The sequence below is a fragment of the Diabrotica virgifera genome, chromosome 10, assembly GCF_917563875.1.
Source record: "Diabrotica virgifera virgifera chromosome 10, PGI_DIABVI_V3a".
NCBI lineage: Eukaryota > Metazoa > Arthropoda > Insecta > Coleoptera > Chrysomelidae > Diabrotica > Diabrotica virgifera.
In genome coordinates, this window is record NC_065452.1 from 66779621 (window position 1) to 66804436 (window position 24816).

General features: G+C 35.7%; 1 protein-coding gene across 1 annotated transcript in view; it reads left to right on the forward strand.

Moving 5' to 3' along the window:
- LOC114339544 (protein patched) overlaps positions 1-19997 on the forward strand; it is a 195185-nt gene extending 175188 nt beyond the window's left edge. The window contains exons 4-6 of the mRNA XM_028290197.2: positions 5572-6233; positions 6294-6730; positions 16913-19997. Coding sequence (XP_028145998.1) covers positions 5572-6233; positions 6294-6730; positions 16913-18748 — 2935 coding nt within the window. The 3' untranslated portion in view covers positions 18749-19997. The remainder of the gene's footprint in view (positions 1-5571; positions 6234-6293; positions 6731-16912) is intronic.
- The last annotated feature ends 4819 nt before the right edge of the window (positions 19998-24816 follow it).

The following is a 24816-nucleotide window of genomic DNA, read 5'->3' on the forward strand; positions in this document are numbered from 1 at the left end:
TTGTGTATCAAATCCATACACATAGGCTCAGGGAGAGTACCTGTTGTGTATTATGTATGTATGATACACATAGGAAAAGGATCCTTTACTAAAATAAATGTGAGTACATAATAACATACATATAATATATGTAATAGTATATTCAGTACCTAGTGCGCAAATATGGAGGTGAAAGCGCAGGTTTTTGTTGCAACCATGTTTTACACACTGTACTTCTTCTACGACTTTTAAATGTATAATAACGCCTCGCTTACTTGACAACACAACGTACTTACTTTTTACAGCATTGGGTCTTACCGAATAAATTAATAGTGGTGCATACTTTATACATACAACTGTGGGACAGGTTGTATATTAGTGCACCCTAATATTTATGTGCCTATTTTGGCATTGGATCCGAGCTTGACATGTAATACCGTTGTCATATCCTCTATTTTTTCATACTATCACATTACATAAAGTTGCATTTAAAAAATATTCCATCATTTTTTCCATCATTAAAAAAACTGCACAAGTAATAGAAGTATTTTTTGTATATCGTACATGGGTTCCATCTCTCTTCATAGTGGTATTTTGAACCTTTTGACGTAAGTTAAACTTTTGAATTCTAAGATTAATTATTCATTAGAGACCTTTCTATTGTAGCATAGCTCCGAAGAAGGCTTTATAAGCCGAAAGCGCTCAGCTAGGAATTATATTATGTTTTACACACTTCAAAAGTACACTTTCCCTGTTCACCTGTTGTCATAAGTGTGTACAAAACTTTTTCAGTCTTTACATTTAAAAAATAGTTTTAAAACACCAATTAAGTCAAGTTTTTTATGTTGTTGTTTTCACCAATTTTGAAAAAATTTGAAAACGTTTAATTAATTATCCACGTCCGTCTGTCATTATGTTATGTAAACTCAACTCCTCCGTCATTATACCAGGTAGAATGACAAATGAGGTGTCAAATAAAAGCTTATAATCCAAGGATGGTACTAAAGGTGAGAAATTTTACCTAGGCTGTCTGTCCGTCCGACAGACGGAGGTCCAGTCTGACCTAGGTCCTAGGTCAGACGGACAGACAGCGTAGGTCAAATTTCTCAAAATTAGTGCCATCCTTGGATTATAAGCTTTCATTTGACACCTCATTTGTCATTCTATCTGGTATAGTGACGGAGAAGTTATATTCGCGGTCGGACGGACAGACAGCCTAGGTCAAATTTCTCACCTTTAGTACCATCCTTGTATAAGCTCTCATTCGACACCTCATTTGTTATTCTACCTGGCATAGTGACAGAATAGTTATATTCGCGGTAGGACGGACAGACAGCCTAGGTCAAATTTCTCACCTTTAGTACCATCCTTGGATTATAAGCTCTCATTCGACATCTCATTTGTTATTCTACCTGGTATAGTGACGAAGGAATTATATTCGCGGTCAGACGGACAGACAGCCTAGGTCAAATTTCTTACCTTTAGTACCATCCTCGGATTATAAACTTTCATTTGACACCTCATTTATCATTCTACCTGGTATAATGACGGAGGAGTTGTGTTTACGGACAGACAGACAGACGGACGTGGATAATTCAAAGTTTTCACATTTTTTCAAAATTGGGTTCAATTTAAACGTTCTTATAAAATTATTCTATTATGCTTGTAGGTACGTTTAACATTGATTGAAATTATGAAAAAAATAAACAAAAAAGTATGGCAACACTGGGACGCACAAACATAAGATTCAGATGTAGGTTACGTAGGGTGCACTAATATACAAGCTGTCCCAACTGTGAACCCACGTTCTTTGGCAATCTACGCAGTGTTAGCAACCATGCAATAATTATTATAGTACATACTATAATTACTCTCCTTTTTACTATGTACCTACTATCATGCCTTTACAGTAATTATCCTTAAAGCTACTATAATTTTCTAAACCATATTTTAGATCGAAAAAACCAATTTTTTTGTATAGGTACCGTCATCTCGGATGCCCTAATTTGCATATTCTGGTGCATCCAGCAATTGTATAAGAACTGACACTGGCGTGCACTATTTACTAAATACAGCTGTTTTTTTAAATCAGCCAATCAATCATAGCATTTTTTCTTGAATTAGGTACTATTGGGCGCAAGATTCAGTTGTACCGAATGGTATGATGCATTATCGCAAACAGCCATTGAGTTAGGGGTTAAATTTGGAATTAGTTTGTCCTTCAACCATTTGAGGTAATTCCTGGCATTCATTTCTAAGTGGTAGTCGTCGGATTTACTACCAGATTTGAATATTAAAATCGCGTTTGGAATCATCCCATTTCATCACCAGCATGCACTATTATTAAATTTTGACCCTTCCAAATGTTTATCAGTAACCCTTTACTAGAATTATCAGTCCAAGTTTTCGATAAAGTATGTCCACTGTGTACATATGTCTCGTCGAGGTAACAATGGGCCTGTTTTCGTTTCTATAAATTTGACAAATATTAAGTATTTAATTCTCAAAACCTAATTTCGGTCTTCTCAATCAACACTTTTCTGTAATCTTGTGCTCTCCTGCAACGAAAATTCATCTTTCAAAGAATTCTTCTTAACGACGCTTCTGATGTTTTGATGTTCAAATCTCTTTCAATTTCGTAAAATAAATAAGAACTGTTTTCATATAAGTATGAAAAATGATGAAGATATCTAACTAAATCAAACAGGGAAATAATGTCACATTGGCAAAATCATTTTAGAGAACTGGCAAATAAACACAAAGTAATAGAAATACCTATATAACAAGAAATAGTAAACGAAATAACAGCCAAAATAACGAATGTAAAGAAAGCGCAGAGAATACGATATTTAGGACACATCGACAGAATGGGAAAAGAAGTACGTCGAAAATGGTACTCTGGAGAAAGCCAATACAAAAAAGAAGCAAAGATATATAAAAAAAGAGGTAGAAGAACAGGATATGGGAAGATTGACAAAGAAGTAACATTGAGAACTAAAAATAAAAAAGTGTTGGATAATTGGATAAAAAAAGAAGTAAAACAAAGATATTTTTAGCTCCAGGCCTCCAAGACTTGTTGAGATTTATGTAACAAATTATTATCGATTTAAAGGTTTAAATATCAAAAATTAATATTAAATAAAATTAAATTGCCTGTTGCCTCAGCAGTTTTATTTTTACAAAAATATAAAATCAATTTAAAAATTCCAATAGTTGGCTGTATGCGTATACCATAGTTAGTTATGTATGAGTTTTTTATTTTTACCATTAACATAGTGTCACTTTTCATATTTTAAAATAATATACACGCTTTTAGCGACCCTGTTCTTTATTAATGCTACGTTTTTTCCGTCAATTTTCAGCAAAATTCTTTGAAAATAAAATTAGTTAAGAAACACACACAACTTGTTCTCGATTGCACCGCTACTGAATATTGGAATTATTTAATATACTAAGGCGTGAATTCCTAAGTATCAAAGTTCGATTTATGTACTAATGCAATTGCAATAATATACAAATTAGGGCCATTTGAAAGAAGGACACCTATAATTAATTCCAAAATGTTCTTTATTTGGCGCCGAAATTATGACTATTGATACAGTAGAGTACATTGAGCGCTTCTAGCTTACAACACATAACTATTTTAATTGATGCATGTAAATTTCTGCAACCTATAAAACACTGCCAATAAAACTGTGAACTATATACTTCATATTCTGTATTTACATTACTTTACATTACTTGTGTAATTTGTTCTCATCTATAATTTTGTCAAATTACCTTTAATTTATAGTAAATAGAACTACTAAATACACACAACCAAACTTACATGGAATCACCATGTATTTCAAAGTAATATTTATTTCTTTTGAAAAAACTTGTTATTGTTGCGAAGAATAAAAGTTTTTATTGAAAATAAACAAATCTATAAGACAATCAGATAATACAGCTCGGTACGGTAGGTTATTTGCTTGAGTTGCAAATTGAACGAAAATAAATAAACTAACTTTTGCGTCCAAAAACGAAAATATGCGGCATATGGGGTTATAGAACTTATAACGGGGAAAGATTATTGGTCTTGTGGAGCAAGTAATGTTCTCAGAGGGACATAGCTGTAGAGCTAGACATAACACAGGGCGTTCTGTCCAAAACCTATGCTAGGTAACAGGACTAGGAAAGCTCAAAAATAAAGCAGCAAGGGAAAGTCGCCAAAAAGTAATAACGGCTCGCCACGATCGTTTAATTGTCCATTCAGCTGGAAGACACCCAACCATTTCTCACCTGCAGCTCCAAAGGCAGCTTTTAGAAGCTACAGGTGTAACTCTTTCAGTTGAAACGATAAGAAGAAGAGTTCGTGCCAAGAAGTATACAGCAGGAGACAGTTATGGGTTCCCGAGTTATCCAGGCAGCACAAGATTGATCGCCTAAATTGGTGTCTTCACCACCAAAACTGGAACATTGGGAATTGACCAAATGTGCTATTTTCAGGAAAATGTGGGACGTAGGAGGATTTCCTGGTTGTGAAATTTAAGGGAGTGGTATGGGTGCAGTTCAATACAGTTGTTCAGAGCTGCAGCCAACAAAGTTAAGATTGCTGTGATGGTAGCCAACCTCCGATAGGAGACGGTACTGCAAGAAGAAGAAGCTATTTTCAGAAAAAAATCAGGATTTGTGTAAAATCAGATGGCCTACGAAATCGTGTACTTAGAGATCGAGGAAGACAAGCAAGAACGAAAACTGTCAGATCTGTTTACAAATATACAAGAGGAAGTGTAATGTTCTGGAGAGGAATTGTGATCGGTAAAAAAACTCCTTTAATTTTCACCCAATCAACTTTAATTGCCCACAGGAATGTTGATAACCTGTAGTTAGGCTCTGGAGAGGTGCAACAGGAGAAAATTTAATTTTCTTGCATGATAATGAACCTCCACATACCATTAATGTGACTAGAGACATCATTGAAGCAGAAGGTATCCTTTGTTTGGAGTGGCCTGCTTGCTCACCCGAACTTAACCCTATAGAGAATTTGTGGGATATGCTTAAAAGAAAAATTAGAGCTCGCCAGGATAATTCACAAAACACCTCACGGCTAGTACAAGCTGCTCTTGAAAAATGGAGCAGCCTACCACAACAAAATGTTGAAATTTGATTAGGAGCGTGCCCACGCAAACTGAAGCTTGCATAAGGACTATAGAGGTGATAACACTGACTACCAAAAAACACAAACAAAAACAATTTAAACATTATTCGTTTTCATTGAAATTTTTTATGCTATTGACTTTAAAACAACTAATTTCAATTTGTTTGTTAAATACTTTATTGCTTTATTTAATTGTTATGTATTTGTTATTAAACTGCTTTAAAATAAATATTGTTTGACTTCGTGCGTTCGTTTTTTTAAATTCGCACGAAATAATAAGAAATCTCAGGTGATTCCATATAAGGTTTGGGTGTGTGTAGAAATATGTACTACAATAGAACAGAAGCAAGGTTTGTGGGCCGGCTCGTAATTTTCAACCTGTAACATTTGATTATCATTTTCTCTGTCCATTTTAAAATTAAAAAAGAACTAAAATTTTGTTTTTGTTGTAGGTATGGAATAGGTAACCAAGTAAAATGGACCAACCTAAATCCTAGCGAGCTAATTTCCCAAATAAAGTTAAAAGAATCCCAATTCGACTACCACTCTTTAGAAGATTATTTGAAGCGTGCTGGAATCACCACGGGATACCAGGAAAAACCTTGCCTTAACCCCAAAGATCCCGAATGCCCTGATACTGCCCCTAATAAGAACCACACTCACCCACCAGATATTGGAGCCGAGCTTACCAGTGGCTGCTATGGTTTTGCTGCTAAATACATGCATTGGCCAGAGGATCTCATAGTAGGAGGGATTCAGAAAAATAAAACTGGTCACATAAAGAAAGCCAAAGCTTTACAAACTGTCGTTCAACTAATGGGAGACCACGAACTGTATGAGTTTTGGTCAGATAATTATAAGGTACATCACATAAGTTGGAGTAAAGAAAAAGCTACTACAGTTTTAAATGCATGGCAAAAAAAGTTTGCGGACGAAATTGACCGGTTGACGAAAAGTAATCCGGCTTCTTCATACATTTTCTTCACTTTTTCAACAGCAAATGTTAACAAGTTATTGAAGGAATATTCTCGCACCGATCTGCTTAAGTTGGGGATTGTTTTGGCAGTGGCTTGTATATATGGTTGGGTTGCTCACTCACCAATTGCCTCCATAGGTAAGAATTGTCCAAAAGTAAATAATGAATTATTTTTGACTTTTTTTTTATTTGTTACAGGTGTTCTAGTCTTAGCAAGCTCTACAGCAGCTGCACTTGGCGTGTGTAGCCTGATCGGGCTTCCTATGAACCTTTTAAGTACTCAAGTGTTACCCTTTATAACAGTAGGACTGGCTATGCGTGAAATGTTCCTTATTTTATCGACTCATACTCGAAAACTGTTACCCGCGGAAGTGTTAAAACGGACAGGACCTAATATTATATCCGCAGCTCTTATAAACTCTGGTGCTTTTGTAGCTGCTGCAATTTTACCCATACCCGCGTTGAGAGTGTTTTGTTTACAGTGCGCGATTATGATCGTGTTCCATGGAACGACTCTTCTCCTCATTTTTCCTGCTTTTTTGGCTCTGCAGCAAAGATGTAAAAAATCCGATGTTCCTTGCTTCAAATCAGACACCAAAGTCAAAATGGTCAACAATAACAATAATTCCGATGTGGTAAGTTTATAATTTTTCACTCTTTTCTAAAGATATTTTTAAATTTAAATCGTTTGGACCGCGGCGAATTTTGCTATGTTCCTCTGTTGAGTTTTCGACTCCCTCTTTGGGCAACTTCGGCAACTCAAGTCTATGGGTGGGGACTGGCACAAAGATTTTATTGAAGGAGCGCTACTGGAAGAAAGGAACCGTGATTTACTCTGCTTGAGGAGGAGTCTCCATATCGAAAGTAACTGGGTGCCGTCATCCCTTATATTAAGACAGCCAGAGCGTTTTGTATCTATCACCCCCCCATATCGCCCCCGGTTGGGAATCACTGTTTTATAAGATTAAATCAACATTTTTTTATTGTCTGATTAAAATGTTTAGGTAGTTATTTTTGTGTGATGTTTGGTATTTTATGAAACATTCAAAAATATTTCTATAATATATAACATATTTGTAGCCCTGTATATAATTCCTTTTATATAGTACTGAACATAATTTCTTGTGGCATGTGAATAAATTGTGGTTTCCTGCCATGTTTTTAATGTTAGTTGAGAATCAGAGTACAATGGATGCGAGCAATCGTGAGCAATCTTACTTTACAAAAACACTTCCTATATCACTTCATTTTTCGTCCTCCATTCTTAGTAAAAACGACGAAGCACGTGACGAAAATATGGTACAACAATTGAAAACGGATGGTTGACTGACTGTCATATTCACCCCGCATGGCACGGCAGTTCGGTCCAGTCAATATCAGTCTTGATCGCTGGACGTGCAGAGACTGTGACTGTACCTTGCCCGTGCGTGGGAATTACCTCATTGGACAACCACAGAAGCAATCGGTGAGTACCGTCTCTGACTGAGACGTGACTGTTGACTGTTGGTCTGAATCAACCTTTACTCTAACTCCCATCCGTTTATATGAACCAAGGATTATCCGAGAAGTCATTGAAATAGAAAAACGTGAATAAAGAGGTATGGCTTTGAGACATCCGACTCCTTTTCAGAGTATTATCTATTTGTTTCTTCTTCTTCTTCGACGTGGACCTGCACCATATCTGGTCATTGATTAAAAACAGGTCTCTTTTGTTAAACTTTTATTAGAACTGAATGTACCTACATACCTTGTGTGACATGTGACACTTACGCTAATATTGCGCCCTCCACTTACACTTAAAACTGATTATTTTTGAACTCACTTTGAAAACTTTCTCATAACCAGCAGGTCGTCCCGCTTCATCTTAGGTAATCATGGGTAATGAATAAAAATGGTTTGTACGCAACTCACACCAAGCCGTTTTGGCGCGCGGCAAGAAACATGTATTTCAGTTAAAAAGGAAGAACAGTGGCGCAGCAGAAAATAAGAAAAAAATAGAGTTTGAGCAAAATACTACATACTCCCCCTCCGTGGACAATCTCGGATTTCCACGATAATGGGTTAACGTAAAGTAACTAATTACAAAAGGGTAAAGGACACAGCTTGGTAATCGGTCTGACGAGAATACCTTCCTTGGTTCGCAACTTCACTGCACGAACCTTACCATCTAATCCTGGTATAACGTCAATTACGCGTGCGAGAGGCCACCACAAGGGCGGAACGTTGTCCTCTTTCAATATCACTAAGTCATCAATTTGCAGGTTTTTGGAAGCATATTTCCATTTTTGTCTGGTTTGGAGGCGGTTCAAGTACTCAACAGACCAACGCTTCCAAAAGCATTGCTGGATTTGGCTGCATCGCTGCCAGAATGAAAGTCTGTTTTCAGGAATCTCAGCGAGATTGTGTTCAGGATAAGCAGTCAGGCTACGCCCAATAAGGAAATGGCCAGGAGTAGGGGATTCGAAGTCAGTGGGGTCATTTGACAGTAGACAAAGGGGTCGAGAATTTAATATGGCTTCAATGCGGGCGAGAACGGTGCTCAGCTCCTCAAAGGTAAACTGTGCATTGCCCATTAACCTATACAGATGGTATTTGGTGCTTTTGACGGCTGCTTCCCAGATACCACCCCAGTGAGGACTACGTGGGGGAATTAATTTCCATAGGAAATTGTTTTCGGAAGCAAATATCTTTACTTGGTCAGAGACCGTAGAGTTTCGAAGAAAGTCTCTTAGTTCCTTCAATTGGTTTCGAGCTCCAAGGAAGTTGGATCCATTGTCGCTATAAACAGTAGAGGGTGTTCCTCTACGAGAAATAAATCGGTTTAATGTTAGAAAAAATGCCTCGGTTGTCAGAGAGGACACCAATTCAATGTGCGTTGCCTTAGTGGCCATGCACACGAATATTGCCATGTAACACTTAGTGACACGTGCCTTTCGGAGTCTGGAAGCTTTGATGAGGAATGGACCTCCAAAATCAAGACCCACATTTTCAAAAGGACGGGAAATAGAAACTCTGTCCTTAGGCAGATCGGACATAATTTGATGAGCGGGTTGCGCTCGAAACCGGAAACAGATTTTACAATTATGGATTATTCCTTTAATACATCTTAGGCCATTAAGTGGCCAATATCGCAAACGGAAATTAGAAAGGACACATTGAGCACCGGCGTGACCTAGTCGGATGTGCTCTTGCTTCAATAGAAAGGAAACTACCGGGTGTTTAGAAGGAAGCAATATCGGATGCTTTTGGCTATAGCTAACATTTGCGTGATGTAAACGTCCACCAACACAAAGAAAGCCTTCATCATTTATGAACGGATTCAGGGATAGGATGTGTTTTTCAGAAATAGTTTTGTTAGATCTTAACTCGTCTATCTCCTTTGAAAAGGTTTGTGATTGAATTTGTCGAAGGACCAGCGCTAGCGCAGAATTGGTTTCGTGGATAGTTATTGGGCCTGTAGATTTGTTACCCAATCGTTTCTTAGTATATACGCTAAAGTATGAAGTAACCTATTTATTTGGGAAAATTTGTTAAACAATTTTGCCCAAAACTCATTTGACGGACTTACCTCGGAAATCAGTACATTGAAAGTCGAAGACCTTTGTTCTGGTACGATTTTAGGAAGAGTAGCTTCAAAATTGAAATCGGATAAGTTCAAGTTTATCTGGGAAAGGAAATTTGAACCGTGCCACCATAACTCAGAGCTTATCAGTAGAGGTGCCAACACCCCTCTGGATAGGAGGTCTGCGGGATTTTTTGAGGAAGTGACATGCCGCCACGATGCCTTAAATGGACAACCTTGAATCGATGCGACTCTATTGGCTACGAAAGTCTGCCAACGAGATGGATGAGAATTTATCCAGTATAGGGCCACCTGAGAATCAGTCCACAAGTTAATGGAATCGAAATTTATTTTATTTTGAAATATTTCAAGAACCCTTTGCGTGAGTTTCGCCAACAATACCATGGCGCAGAGTTCGAGTCTGGGAAGAGAGGTAGTTTTAAGAGGAGCCACTCTGGATTTGGAAGTTATTAAGTTACATGAAATTGTAGTATCTGAATAAGCGGCTCTTAAGTATATACATGCGCCAAAAGCTTTTTGACTGCTGTCTGCGAATCCATGGAGTTGGACTGAGGTGATTGTACGCTTTGAAAAAAGGAATCTAGGAACCCTTAACTCTGTAAGAGATGATATCGAATTAGCAAATGTTTTCCATTCCTTTGCTAGATCTGGAGTAAGTGGGTCGTCCCATGACAATTTGGATTGCCACAATTTTTGTAAAAATATTTTACCTATCACTACGAAAAGTCCAAGGAATCCCAAAGGATCATACATTTGAGCAATGGTACCCAGCGCCTTGCGTTTAGAAATATTATCATTGGAAGGAGATTTTGGTAACGATATTGAGAAGTTGTCGTTTGCTGGATTCCAAGAAAGGCCTAAGACCTTGTTAGGAATGTTTTCTAAGTCGATTTCAATGGAAGTCGCATGCGTTTGTTCGCAGAATAATTGTCTAAAATGGGAGGAGTTAGAGGACCACTTATGCAAGGGGAACCCAGCCGAGCTTAGAAGTTCAGATTCCAGAAATTCCAGAAGGAATTTTTTAATTCTGACAGCGTGGAGCAACCATACAGAATACCATCCACTATATCAAACTATATCCTCGTGGGAAGAGGAAGCTAATTCTTTCAGAACTCTGGTGGCGATAAATGAAGAACAATTAACACCGTACGTCGCGGTGGAAAGCTGAATACATTGAAGTGATTCTTCTGGAGAATTTCGCCATAGAATATTTTTAAGATGCCTCTGATTGGGATTGATTTGAACCTGACGATACATTTTCTCGATATCGCAAGTAAGAACATATGGATACAACTGGAATCTACAAAGGATATCGTACAGGTCAGGCTGAACCTGATAACCCTTGTGAAGAATATCATTCAAGGAAGTATTAGTAGATGTTTTGCAGGAGCCATCGAACACTACTCTAAGCTTGGTAGTTTCACTGGATTCTTTTATCACACAGTGATGAGGAAGAAAATATTTAAAATCAGAATTAGGATTGTGGGAATTGAACGCGACAATTAAAGCATGGTTTAAGGACAAATATTCTTCTATGACCTTCGGTATTCGGAAAACAACTTAAGATCGGAACACAATATTTTTTCTAGGTGTAGGAATCGTCTTTTAGCAACATGGAAAGAATCACCAAGTTTATTTTGACCGTGGGAGCCTTTCAGTGGTAAGTCTACCTGAAAGACTCCATTTTCTAGGCGTTTGTGCGACTGTAGGAAATGATTTTCAGCTTGCTCTGCTTCTAAGGAAGGAATGCGATCTTCGGGAATATTTCCCATTTCCCAGAATTTTGGAAGGAAGCTCTGCAAGACATCGTCGGTAGTTTGATTTTGACAAACCAACGTAGTCCTTTCACTCGAAGTGACAGTAAAGTGCGAAGGCATGTGACCTCCGATGATCCAACCGAGCTGCGTCAATTGCAGCATGGGAAGGTTTTTGCCTAACCGGTATATATTTGGAAGGATTATTTCATAACATCCATCTGCACCAATAAGTAAATCGATTTCAGCTGGAATGTGGAATTCAGGATCGGCTAGGCTAAATTCAGAAGGAATATTTAAGTACTGTGGATTTACCGAAATTCTAGGTAAATTATTGGAGGTGATCGTAGGGAGGATAGCACAAGATAGCTTTAGTTGGAAACTTTGTTCAGTGTTGGAATTAATGACACCATCTACGATTTTATTGGACGTAACTGGGGTGCGTTCTATACCGGAAAATCTCAGCGATTTTCGATAAGGCTTTGCATTGAGGAAGGATAGTAGACGTTCAGAGATGAAGGATAACTGTGAACCATTATCTATCACAGCTCTAGCCTTTATAGATTGGCCAGAAGCGGAAACAATTGTAACGACCGCTGTCGACAACAACACTTCAGGGTTTCCTTTGCCTACAAATAGGGAGGATGCTAAGAAGTCGGAATCTGGAGTGGCCGTGGGAATATTTGTTTTATTATGGAAGGTTTGGCGATCATTGTTAGGATGTCTCCAGTTTTGATTAGAAGAAGAGTTATCTTGGTCAGAGTGATGACCTCGTGTCCCTGGAGTATTATGAGAAACCTTGGGTTTGGTGCCCGTAGCTTTATGTACTTTAGGAGAGTAATTATTCACTTCAGAATTTTGAAATTGAGGACTCCAATTCAAAGTTCAGTTAATTGGACAAGATAAAGCGGTATTTAAAATTCTAAAATTCTAAATATGTGGTGGGTGTCGATGCCGAATTCTAGGGTTTTTTCAAGGATCTGTCTCACTGTAAATATCTGGTCTATTGTTGATTTATCAGGATGGAAACCGCACTGATATCCTCCAACTTTATGTTCAGCGTAGGGGAGGAGTCTTTTGTACAATACGTTGGACAACACTTTATATCCTTATTATCCTTTATATGCCATGTTGAGTAGAGTGATGCCTCTATAACTATCACACACCATCATGTCTCCCTTTGTGTGTAGAGGATACAGTACACCCAACTTCCAGTCTGTTGCTTCTTTCTGTTGCCAGATTGCAGTTATCAGTTTATGCATGTGTTTTAAGAGGGTGTCGCCGCCGTTTTTGAAAAGGCAGGGAGATTATCCGAACCGAGGGCTTTATGATTTCTCAGCGTTAAGATGGCTTCTCTAATTTCTTCTTTGATGGGGAGTGGCTGCCGATCATCTTCATTCATTTGACACATGAGACCCTTCATCTCGCCATCTTCATGATTGCCACTAAGCAGTTTTTTAAAATGTTTCGCCCATCTGATTATTATTATACCTATTATTTATTACTCAAGACCCAACAAGTAACATTCTCAGAGAAAAAGGCTGGCATGTAAGTACCAAGTACCTTAGAAGAGAAGTACTTGCACAATAGAAAAAAAAAATTTTGAAAATGGTATACCTACTGAAAAAACTGAAATCATTAAAAGATCATATCCAAGCGGACTATTCTATATCTTAAATAATTGACGAAAAAAATCAAATCAAGGCTGATAATGTATGTTAGGACAAGAATGAACATATAATAATTAAAAAGGAAGAAGTACTAAATAGGTGGGCTGAACCAGCTTGGAGAGGAAGAAAGAGAATACAGTCTTAGAGCTCCCTTAATTAATACAGGAAATACAGTGTTCAATGCAACACCGAAAAAATAACATCTCCATAAATTGATGGCATACCTGCTGAACCTTTAAACTATGATGGTGATAGTCTCATTAACCAACTACACAATACACGCATTTTAGAGAATACCAATGTGACTTAAGATCTGGTTGATCAACATCAAACTGGTTTTTTGTGTTAAGACAAATTCTGGAAAAAACAATGATTGTGTCAGTGCCTTCCACCTCATCATTGATTTTAAATCAGCTTATGATAGCGTATTTAAGAAGTAAACTGTATGAAACTATGGATGAATCTGACATCCCGATAAACTAATCAGACTAGTGAAGGCTACAATGCATAAAGTTATCTGTAAAGTATAAATACAGAGTGACAGTTCACAAACTTAAAACAAATATCGGACTCAACAAGAAGATGTGTTGGCATGTTTAGTTTTTAACATAGTTTTCGGAAAAGCGGTAACAGATGCCGAATTATCCTAAAAATTATCTGGAATTACCTCACCATATTTATTTCACTCACAACAGTCCGTTAAGACCTAGGGCATTTTTATAAAACATAATCATAAGATTAACTAATTACAATTACAAAAAATACAGGATCGTTTGTAAAAGGTATATTTAAAAGACCCCAATAAGGGTTACATCACAAAACAAAACGTTTTCGGACTAACAAGTAATCCATAATCAGTAAAAACCCTTTAAAAGTTATAAGATCTTACATGATACTACATATTATGATTAAAATAGGTGGATGTTGCAAATATTCCTGGATATTAACCAGGGCAACACAGGACTCTAACCCACGTGGATGTGATGTGAGAGGGATGAACCTCACATATTGAAAATGTGTTGAGTACCATATTGAGTTGACACTCAATTTTCAATATGTGAGGTTCATCCCTCTCATATCACATCCACGTGGGTTAGAGTCCTGTGTTGCCCTGGGTAATATCAAGGAATATTTGCAACATCCACCTATTTTAATCATAATATGTAATATCATATAAGATTTTATAACTTTTAAAGGGTTTTTACCCATAACTTTTTGGTGGCTCACGCATGCATGCCATTGGCTTAACACTGATGATGGATTACCTATTAATCCGAAAACGTTTTGTTTTGTGATGTAACCCTTATTGAGGTTTTTAAATATACCTTTTACAAAGGATCCTGTATTTTTTGTGATTTATGGTATACAGCCAGCTACAGGAATTTTATTTTCCTCGTGGATTTTTAATTACAATTATTTTAAACAAAACTTAAACTTAGGTATATACAAAATTCTTAACTAATCTGAAGGACCTGATAAACAAGATTTCTCCATTCACTTATATTTTGTGCTTTTCATTTCCAATCCCTCTCCTTCACGGGCTTAAGTTCTTCCTCTACTTTATTAATTCGCCTCGTTCTGGGTCTACCTTTTTTTGGACCGATTAGTTTTTTGGTCACAACAAGTTTAGGCATTCTGTTCACTGTCACTCTTTCTACATGTCCCAATCATCTGATTTTTTGTGATTTGACGAACCTGGTGATGGTTCAGCTGACAATGATGTTACTGAAGAAATAAAAGAGAGAATCCAATCAGCTGTCCATTCGCACTGGATAAGCTTATAAAATCAAAAAAGCTTAAAAGTTCAAAGATCAAAATCTATGTTAATAAATTAAAATTAAAAACAAAAATATAAAAAAATAGAAACGTTAATAAATTCATTTTTTTGGTAAAATTGTGGCTTATTTCCCATCGAAAATACTTAATCAAAATCTATAAATCCATCGTCAGACCTGTACTAACATATGGATGCTAAACGTGGACCATGACCTAAACAAATGAAGAAAAGCTTAGACGTCTTGAACGAAAAATCCTTAGAAAAATTTTCGGACCTCACCACGATATCATCACAAACCAGTATAGAATCAGAACCAATATCGAATTAAAAGCACTCTACAATGACGCCGATATTGTCCAAGAAATTAAATAACAGCGACTAAGATGGACAGGTCACGTGCACAGACTTCATAACGAGAGACTTGTAAGACTGGTATGGGAGGAGATTCCTACAGGCAAAAGATCACTGGGACGTCCCAGAATGCGATGGAGAGATAACATCCAAGCAGATCTCCGGAAAATGAACCTTCCATTTAACCCTAGGTTGATGGAAGACAGAACAAATTGGAAAAAAGTGTACAGTCTGCCAAGACCCACCCAGGGCTGTAGCGCTACGTGATGATGATGGTGATGGTAGGTTCTTCGTACAAAGCCATTAATTCGTTGTTGGTTCTTCTCTCCCACCTGTCTTCTGTCCTCCGAATATGCGTCTCAATATTTTCCTTTCCCATCTTTCCAAAGTATCCTCTTCCAGCTTTTTGATCCATGCCTAGCAGGCATATGTTACTGTGGGTCTAATTTCTGTTTTATATATTTGAAATTTACCTTGTCTAGAAAGGTATTTTGAGTTAATTAGGGCTCTTAAACTACCTAATATTTTATTCCCTTTTGCTATTCTAACATCGAGCTGGGTTCTCTTTTCCATTTTCATCGATTGCTACACCCAGGTTTTCAAAATTGGCCACCCTTATAAAACAATTGGCTTTTACAACTTACAGACCTCACACTAAAGTCTTCTTTTTTTTCTTCTGTTCTCCCATGATCATATATTTTGTTTTTTCTTAATTTGTCATCTTCATATAGTTGACCCTACGACAGGTGAATTAAAAGATATGTTTTTTTTCATTTGCATTGCTTTATTGCCAACTTTTTTCACCTCTTCAAAAAATATGAAGACAAAACAAAAATGAGAAAACAAAAATGATGGGCATTAACACCCAATAACAGCCAGAAATATTGGTCACAACTTTACCAACACTAGGTAATTTTAAATTTGAGGTAGTAGACAAATTAATGTAGTTGGGCTTCGTTGTAATCAATGAGAACTCTATTACAGAAAAATGAAAACAGGATAATTCTACCAAACATATGCTACTTTGTATTCCACTAAAAAACGGATTTGTAAGCCAGAAAACAAGACAATGGATGAAAACCTTCTGCTAGTATTTGAACGACGGATCTTGAGAGGAATATTTCAACTATGAAATATATAAGAAATACAAACAAATATCCAGCAGAAAAGATGTGACAACTCTTATAAAAATAGAAAAACTGAGATGAACATAACATCTAGCATGATTATAACAACCCTCACAGACCAGTCTTTATGACATATCCCGGGGGAAGTGGACATAGAGGTATGCCAAAACTTGGCATGGATGGACGATGGTTGAAGATACTAGTAAAATGTGTATGATAAACTGGCAACCGGTTGTTAATTCAATTGGCTTGAAGAAGACTTGGGAAGATGGAGATGATGATGATTACTTATTTATAATCATTTTGAGTATTAAATTTAATTATCGCTTGAATGATTGTTTGAGGTACTTGAACTCATAAATACGGTGTAAAAATAAATTGACTGTATATAACCCATTTCCAACACGAAAGCCTAAAATACTTCTTCCTTCAGAAAGTATTAAACATGTCTTTTGTTTTGTCTATTATTCAAATTGTATTGTTACTTTTTTTGTGATATTAATCATTCATTTTTAAATATTCCCTAAGTAATTAATTATATTTCTGTTGTTTCAGGAACATGGGAGTAATTTATTGACAACAGAACAAGTATGTCAACACAAAAAAGGACTGATATCTTGGTGTGTAACAAGATACTTGACTACAGTGTTATTCAGATCATTCATGAAGGTGTTAATGAGTGTTACATATGCGGTATTAATAGTTTTTTGTGTATTTAATGGATTAAAATTAGAATTTGATGTAAGACTGTCCACATTTTTGCCAAAAGTGACTCAGGAGTATAAATACTTAGAGGCACAGAATACTTATTTCGGGTTTTACAATTTTTATTTGGTTACCACAGAACTGGAATATCCGCTGAATCAACCGATTTTGTATGAATATCATTCCTCTTTGACTCAAGTTCCTTATGTTTTAAAAGATTCAAATGGTGGTCTCAATATGAACGACTTCTGGCTGGCAAATTTTAGAGATTTTCTGATTGATTTGCAACAAGAATTCGACTACAATAGAAACAGTAGTTGTCTAAATAGCGAGAAGTGGTTCCCTAATGCCACCGAAAAAGCAGTATTAGCCTTCAAACTACTCTCACAGACTGGAGTTGTACAATATCCTGTAGACAAGAGTCAAATATTTAAGAAAAGACTGGTTCGTAATAATATTATAGATCCTAAAGCTTTTTACAATTATTTATCAGTATGGAATAGTAATGATCAAATTTCCTATTCAAGCTCACAGGCTAACTTAACGCCTAAACCATTTCAGTACTATAGTTCCAAAGCCGAATATGATTTAAAAATTCCTAAATCACAACCACTTGTATATACCCAAATGCCGTTTTACCTCAAAAATTTGAGAAGTACTTCAAATGTTATCAGTGCTCTCAAGCAAATCAAGGATATATCCGAGCAATTTAATAACAGAGGCTTAAAAAATTATCCAGTAGGTCTTATATTTGCTTATTATAACCAGTTCCTTCTTATTGATCGACTACTAGCTGCTCAATTTGCGTTAACTCTTATTTCTGCTGCAATAGTGGCATTTGTTCTTGTTCAGTGGATAAAACTTTGGTGCGCTCTATTCAGTACCTTGGTGTGTCTATTATTGCTTTGTCTGATGAATGTTAATGCTCTAAGTGGTACTCTGGGAGCTCTTCACTTTATAATAATAAGTAGGAATATATTTTTGATTTTAACAGGGTACCTTAGTGCTATCGGTAGCAGAGAGCGTAGAGTAAGACTATCCTTAGAAGTAAACGCAGAGCCAATCCTAAAAGGGGATATTGGACTTTTGATATGTGCATCAGTATTAGCAACTTCTCAGTTTGAATTTATCCATTACCACATATTTATGTTGATATTACTCTCGGTTTGTGGATCTTTGGCCAATTCGTTCATATTCTTTCCGCTGTTCCTTGCTTTACTAGGCCCAAGAGCTGAATTACAACCTCTTGAGCATACAGATCGTATCTCTACTCCTCCACCTTCTATTCCTTCTCCTCTTCCTACAAGAAATTCATCATTTTCAAAGCCTCCCAAGCGCAGTAGTTCAAATAAGACTACAAGAGAACCAAGTCTCACCACCATAACTGAGGAAAGTTGTAACCAGAGCATTGTAGTGGAACCACAAGTTACTGTTGAGTACAGCAGTCCTGAATCAAGTTCAAGTGGTCCTTTTACTACAAAAGTCACTGCCACCGCTAATATAAAAGTAGAATTAGTTGCCCCTGTATATAGGTCCAGTAAATGCAACAATAAGTGTCACCGATCGTTTAAGTGTGACAGGCGGAAAAGACAAGATTCGGATAAACAGAAACAGCAGTGCCGGTGCTGTAAAGACTCAAATAGTAGTGATAGTAATACCGAGACTGATCAGTGTCCTAGTAGCTAGCATTTCGTTACCATTTAAGCAATCAGTGTAAAAATGTTTATATTGAATATATGTATACCACATTTATTTATTTAAAGATGAACCATGTATAATAGCGAACTAATTTTAATTAATATATTTGTGGGTGAATGTGGAGACATGCACAAATTAATTAACGGATAATTTATTAATGTTTATTTGCCTTACTATAGTTCCATTTTTATATCATTGTTGTAAAAGACTTTTCTTTGTTCATTAACAATACAAGGACGTATATAAAATTTTGGGCAAGTATAATCATTAATAGAATATCATCTCGTCTCCAAAGTGCCTGCCAAAAATGATTCACTTTTGTAAATTACCTACATAGTCTATTTACCTGATCCGTGGAATATACTCAACAAATATTATTAGATGTAAAATATATAGTTTATATCAGGCAGGCTCAAATCCGTTACCCTTCCAATGAAGAGATAATTACAATTTAGTGATTTTTTTAATACAAGTATGTGACCAAAAAGTATAGTAAGACATTAATGAAAATATCTTTGTGCAAACTGTTATATGAATGTGTTCTAAAAAAATACGTTTTCTATTATTTTACGAGAATTAAACCAACAAATTGATACTTGCATATTGGAGATAGGCGTAATGAAATATTAAAATACGTAAATATTGTAAATTCCGTTAAATTATATGGCCCCTGTATGTGCCATTTTCGATTGAAAAATTAAACAAACTTACAATGAAGTAAAAAACTTTTGTATAATGGTATATTTTTTATTAAAAAATAATTTATTATAATCGATTTATTATATTTTATTCAAAAATATGTATACCGAATTAACACCGAATATAAATTTACGATTTATTATATCTTACTGATGATATATTTATCTCATCGTCGTACATATCACAACCATTTGTATATGTTTAATAATCTGGTAACCCAGATCTACTTATGAAACCTTTCAATTTGATATATTATTTGCCATTAATTATTATGTACTACAATGCCATCTCGTTTAATAATGAAAAACTCTTTGAACAATTGCCAATAAATAATACACATAAATATTTTTGTGCAATTTAGAAGTTTCGGATTTGTTATTTTGGTTATATCAACAACTTTTATTGTGCGTGATATCACAAGACCCACCAGTTCTGTATTTTCGCCATTTACTTTGTAAAAATTCGATACCAATAGTTTAAGAATTGTATTTGGTTCCATATTATTTATATTATTGTTTAAGTAAATATTTTGACACAATTTGTCCTTTTATTACACACAATTCTTTTAACCCAGATGAGATTAACCACATGGAACATCAGATCGCTCAACACTAGAGACCAAGAAATCACTCAAGTATTGAAAGAGAAACAAATAGATATATGCGCTCTACAGGAAAGAAAAAAAAGAATCAAAATTTGGTGAATATATACTAATCTACAGTGAAGTAGCAAAAGAAAACAGGTCCAAAGAAGGTGTAGCCATACTAATACACCAAAAATACCAAACGCACATCAAAGATTGCCAATATGTATCAGAAAGAATTGTAACAGCAAAAATTATAATGAATAAGAAAGACCTGAACATCATCGGAGTATACGGCCCTGAAAATAACAAGCCTCAAACGGGGGAAATCTTTTATGACGAATAAAAATAAATAAAAGTCAAAGTTTTCAACCTAATAGAAATATTGAAAATATTCCCAAAAGATATTTAATTGAAAACTTATTGGACCATTTTCCTGGTAACATCTCCATGGCTTCTAAAAATTGCAAGCCAGATGGATGCTGAAGCGAAGAAGACAAGAGGGAATTCAAAAACTTACAATTCACGACCCCTCCTGTTCAGCTGGTAAATTCCAACGGAAAATGGACCTAGTTAAAAGGAGTAAAACTAATATAAAATGAAATAAATCAGTTGCAATTCGAAGGCAAAACTGTCTTATTTTTCGCTTAGAACAGAGAGTGCAAACCAGCACTCTAAATCGACGATTTTCGACTCTATTTGGAGTCATTATCAGAGAGGCGTAGGTTTGCTGCTCTCTGCCCCAAGTGATGAAACTCCGAGAGCTTATCCCCGCATTGCAACTGACGTTTATGGAGTAGGTGTCTAACGACATCTGGCAACTGAAAGTCAAAGTTTTAGACCTAACAGAAATATTAAAAATATTGAAAAATATTAAAAATATATAAATACATAAAAAATAAATAAATTTACAAGTAGTAGATCAAGTTAGAGGGAAGATGATAATACTGGGGGATTTTAACGCTCAAGTAATATCCCGAGTAACCAAGTAATGCCCGGAATTAAGCAAAAACATAATGAGAATGTTAAAAACTAAAATTTAGAACTGATGATAAACTTCTGCACGAATAAAAAACTTAAAATAAACAACACATTTTTTGACCACAAAGACCAACCCAAATGTACATTCAGTAATACCCGTGGTCAAAGATCTATGATAGATTATGTTGTAATAATCAACAGAGATATACATACATCACAAATAAATAAGGTGTAAGATGCCTCAACTCGGCAGATGTAGGTAGCGACCATAGCCTAGTATCATGATACAATAACTATGACATGGAGTCGGTGGGCGGGGCCTACGTAGCTCACTCTGTGAGTAGAACAGCATTAAATTCAGTGTGGTCGTATAGTAAACGGTGTTTATTTTTTTGTTTAGGGTGAATTTTACTTATAATTTGTTAAACTTTTATTAAAAATGAGGTGTGCCGTGTTTGGTTGTAATGTGGACAATCAATCACAAGGTTTCGATACGAATATCAAGTTTTTTAGTTTCCCAAAAGACAAAAAGGTGCGATGTGTGTGAAAACAATTATGTAAACGTAAACGTGCAGACAATTTTAACGTTAATAACGCTCGTATCTGTTCAACACATTGTAACAGCGACGATTATGAACGCAATCTGAAACACGAGCTACATGGATATACTCCAAAAAATTTTCAATGCCTTAAAAAAAAGCTATTCATCCCAAAATTTAGCCAAAGCTGAAAAAGGCAAAGTGGATTCTGGTAGAGAGCAACTAACTATTTTTAATGGGAAATAAGCCACAATTTTACTAAATAATGATTTTATTAACGTTTCGACGTCCAAATCGGATGCCGTTGTCAAAATACAAAACATATTAATGAATTAAACAAAAATGTTGTTGCTTAGTAAAAAATTCTTCTAATAATTTATTTAATCTGACTCATTTATATCGGCAACTCAGACATAAATTATACATTTTAAAGTAGAAGACTATTGCCAATTGTTTATTCGATTACATGAAATCAACCCCAATTCAAGAATATCCGTCACAAAAAAAAATCATAACATGTGATCTGTCTTTAAAAATACAACCACATGCAACGGTGACAGTAAAATTCTCGCGTTAGAGACTCCATTGTAAATCACGAGGGAAAACCAGGAAAAAACCTGGTGATACCATCCCGACATCGTCAGTATTAGGACTTACTTTAGTTTATTTACAAAACTAATACCAGATTCTAAAATAATACTTACGATAATAATAGTTAGCCCTAATACTTACGATGCCTTGATAGTCATACGAGGTTTTTTCCTGGTTTTCACTCGTGATTTACTATGGAATCTCCAATGCGAGAATTTTACTGTCACCGTTGCATGTGGTCATGTGGTTGTATTTTTAAAAACATGCTATAATTTTTTTGTGACGGATATTCTTGAGTTGGGGTTGATTTCATGTAATCGAATGAACAATCGGTAATATTATTTTAAAGTCTTCTACTTTAAAATGTATAATATATTATGTCTGAATTGCCGATATAAATAAGTCAGATTAAATAAATTATTAGAAGAATTTTTTACTAAGCAACAATATTTTGGTTTAATTTATTAATATTTTTTGTATTTTGACAACGGCATCCGATTTGGACGTCGAAACGTTAATAAAATAAAATCATTTTTTAGTAAAGTTGTGGCTTATTTCCCATTAAAAATAATTAATTACAAAAATGTCACAAGAAAATAGCTTCAGAACAACAGTAGAGAGCAACGCTGTGTATTATACAGTATAATAGGTATATACCTAATGAGACGCATCTTGCCTAATAATAAAAAATCATGTTTGTAATTGATTTCTATTGTTAGATTATGTTCTCAATAACTATATTTAATCATACTAAACAAAACAGCACTTCTCGAAAATTTCACAACTGATATTAAAAGCTAAAATCCCCAAATCATAATGGCAATGCATTCGAAATGTAAAGGATCTACTCACAACGTGACGTCATGCGCGACCTGAACGAAATTAGGAACGCTGCGTGTCGTATCTTCTGTTATTGTATCATGGCCTAGTATTATGTAAGATAAGAATCATCATGAAATACCTAAGACAGCAGCACCAACATAAACAAAAATCAGAGTCAAAGGACTAAATACGGAATCCACGAAATACTTATACGGAAAAGAATATCAGAGAAGGTTACTGAGAATGAAATATTATAAAACGATAACATCGAGGAAAGTTGGCAAAAACTCGAAGATAACATAATTAATGCAGCAACAGAATCACTTGAAGAGAGAAAAGTAATGAATACTAATATATGAACAAAAAAGAACACCCCGCGGTTTAGAGAGGAAGTAAAGATAAAATGTCAAAAAAAGAAGAACGTTTTTTTACAATATAGAACAAAACAAACACAACAGGCATACAACCACTATAAACGAATACTTTAGTCAGTCAAATAAAAACGGAACACTGGCAGAGCGTCCCAAAACGACTTCTATGGAACGCAAAAAGATGTATGGATAATGACCAGAGGATAAAGAAAAGAGATGAACGAACTAATAAAATCGAAACATATTCAGAAGAAAACATAACTCGACTACTTTCGATCTCTATTTGCTAAAGGTAACGATAACATACAACCAACACCTGAAGTTACGACAAACGAAGAAATAAACAACGAGGAGGGAGAGGTAAAGGAAGCATTAAGGAAATTAAAAAATAGAAAATCACCAGGAGAGGACAGAATATCGAACGAACTCCTAAAGTACTGAGGACAAGGTCTGACCAAACAACTATTAAAACTAATCCAAAAAATATTAAAACAGAATACCAAAAGACTGGAGATCAACCATCCTAATACCTCTCTTCCAAAAAACGAGAGACAAATCGGACCCGGAAATTACAAAGGAATTAACTTAACACAACATTAAAGTTAACAACCAAAGTGATGACAAACTGAATGAAATTAATAACATTGGCAGAAGAACAACAAGGATTTAGGTCGGGAAGATCATGCTCCGATGCTATATTTATAATGAGCGAAGTTTCAGAATACAACAAACCGGCATATTTATGTTTCGTGGACCTTACTACATTTGACAAGGTCAAATTAAAGGACGTTATTAGGACACATTAAATTTATTGTACTCAAGAGAGGTATCTTTAGAAATAATTAAAACGATAGAAAATATTTACCAGAACAACACAATAAAAGTAGAAGATAAACTAACTGAACCAACTGAAGATGGCAGTGGGATAAGACAGAGGGATTCCCTGAGTCCTTTATTGTTCAACCTGATCATAGATGAAAGAATAAAAAAAGTAAGAACTAAAAAAGGATATCAAATTGAGAGAAAAACAACTTAAAATAAACTGCTATGCAGACAATGCAATACTCTCAAGGCTCAGTTACACGCCGCTATAGTAACTCATCAACAACATCATCATCATTTGGCTCTACAACTCTATGTGAGTCTTGGCCGCGTCTACTATTTCTCTCCATTGTTGTCGGTCCTGAGCAGCTATTTCCCATTGCTGTACTCCCATTTTGCGTAGATCACTGGCTACTGCGTCCTTACATCTCTTTCTTGGGCGACCAACTGACCTTCTGCCATCGGGCCTTTCCCAGAATGTGGCGTTCAGAAGTCTTTCGTCACTCGATCTTAGCACGTGACCCGCCCATCTTATTCGGTTTGCTTTGATGTAGCGTACTATGTTTTCATCTCCATATATTGTCTGGAGTTCATCATTGTGTCTTCTTCTCCATTCTCCTGTTGTCTCTTCTCTGCAAGGCCCATAGA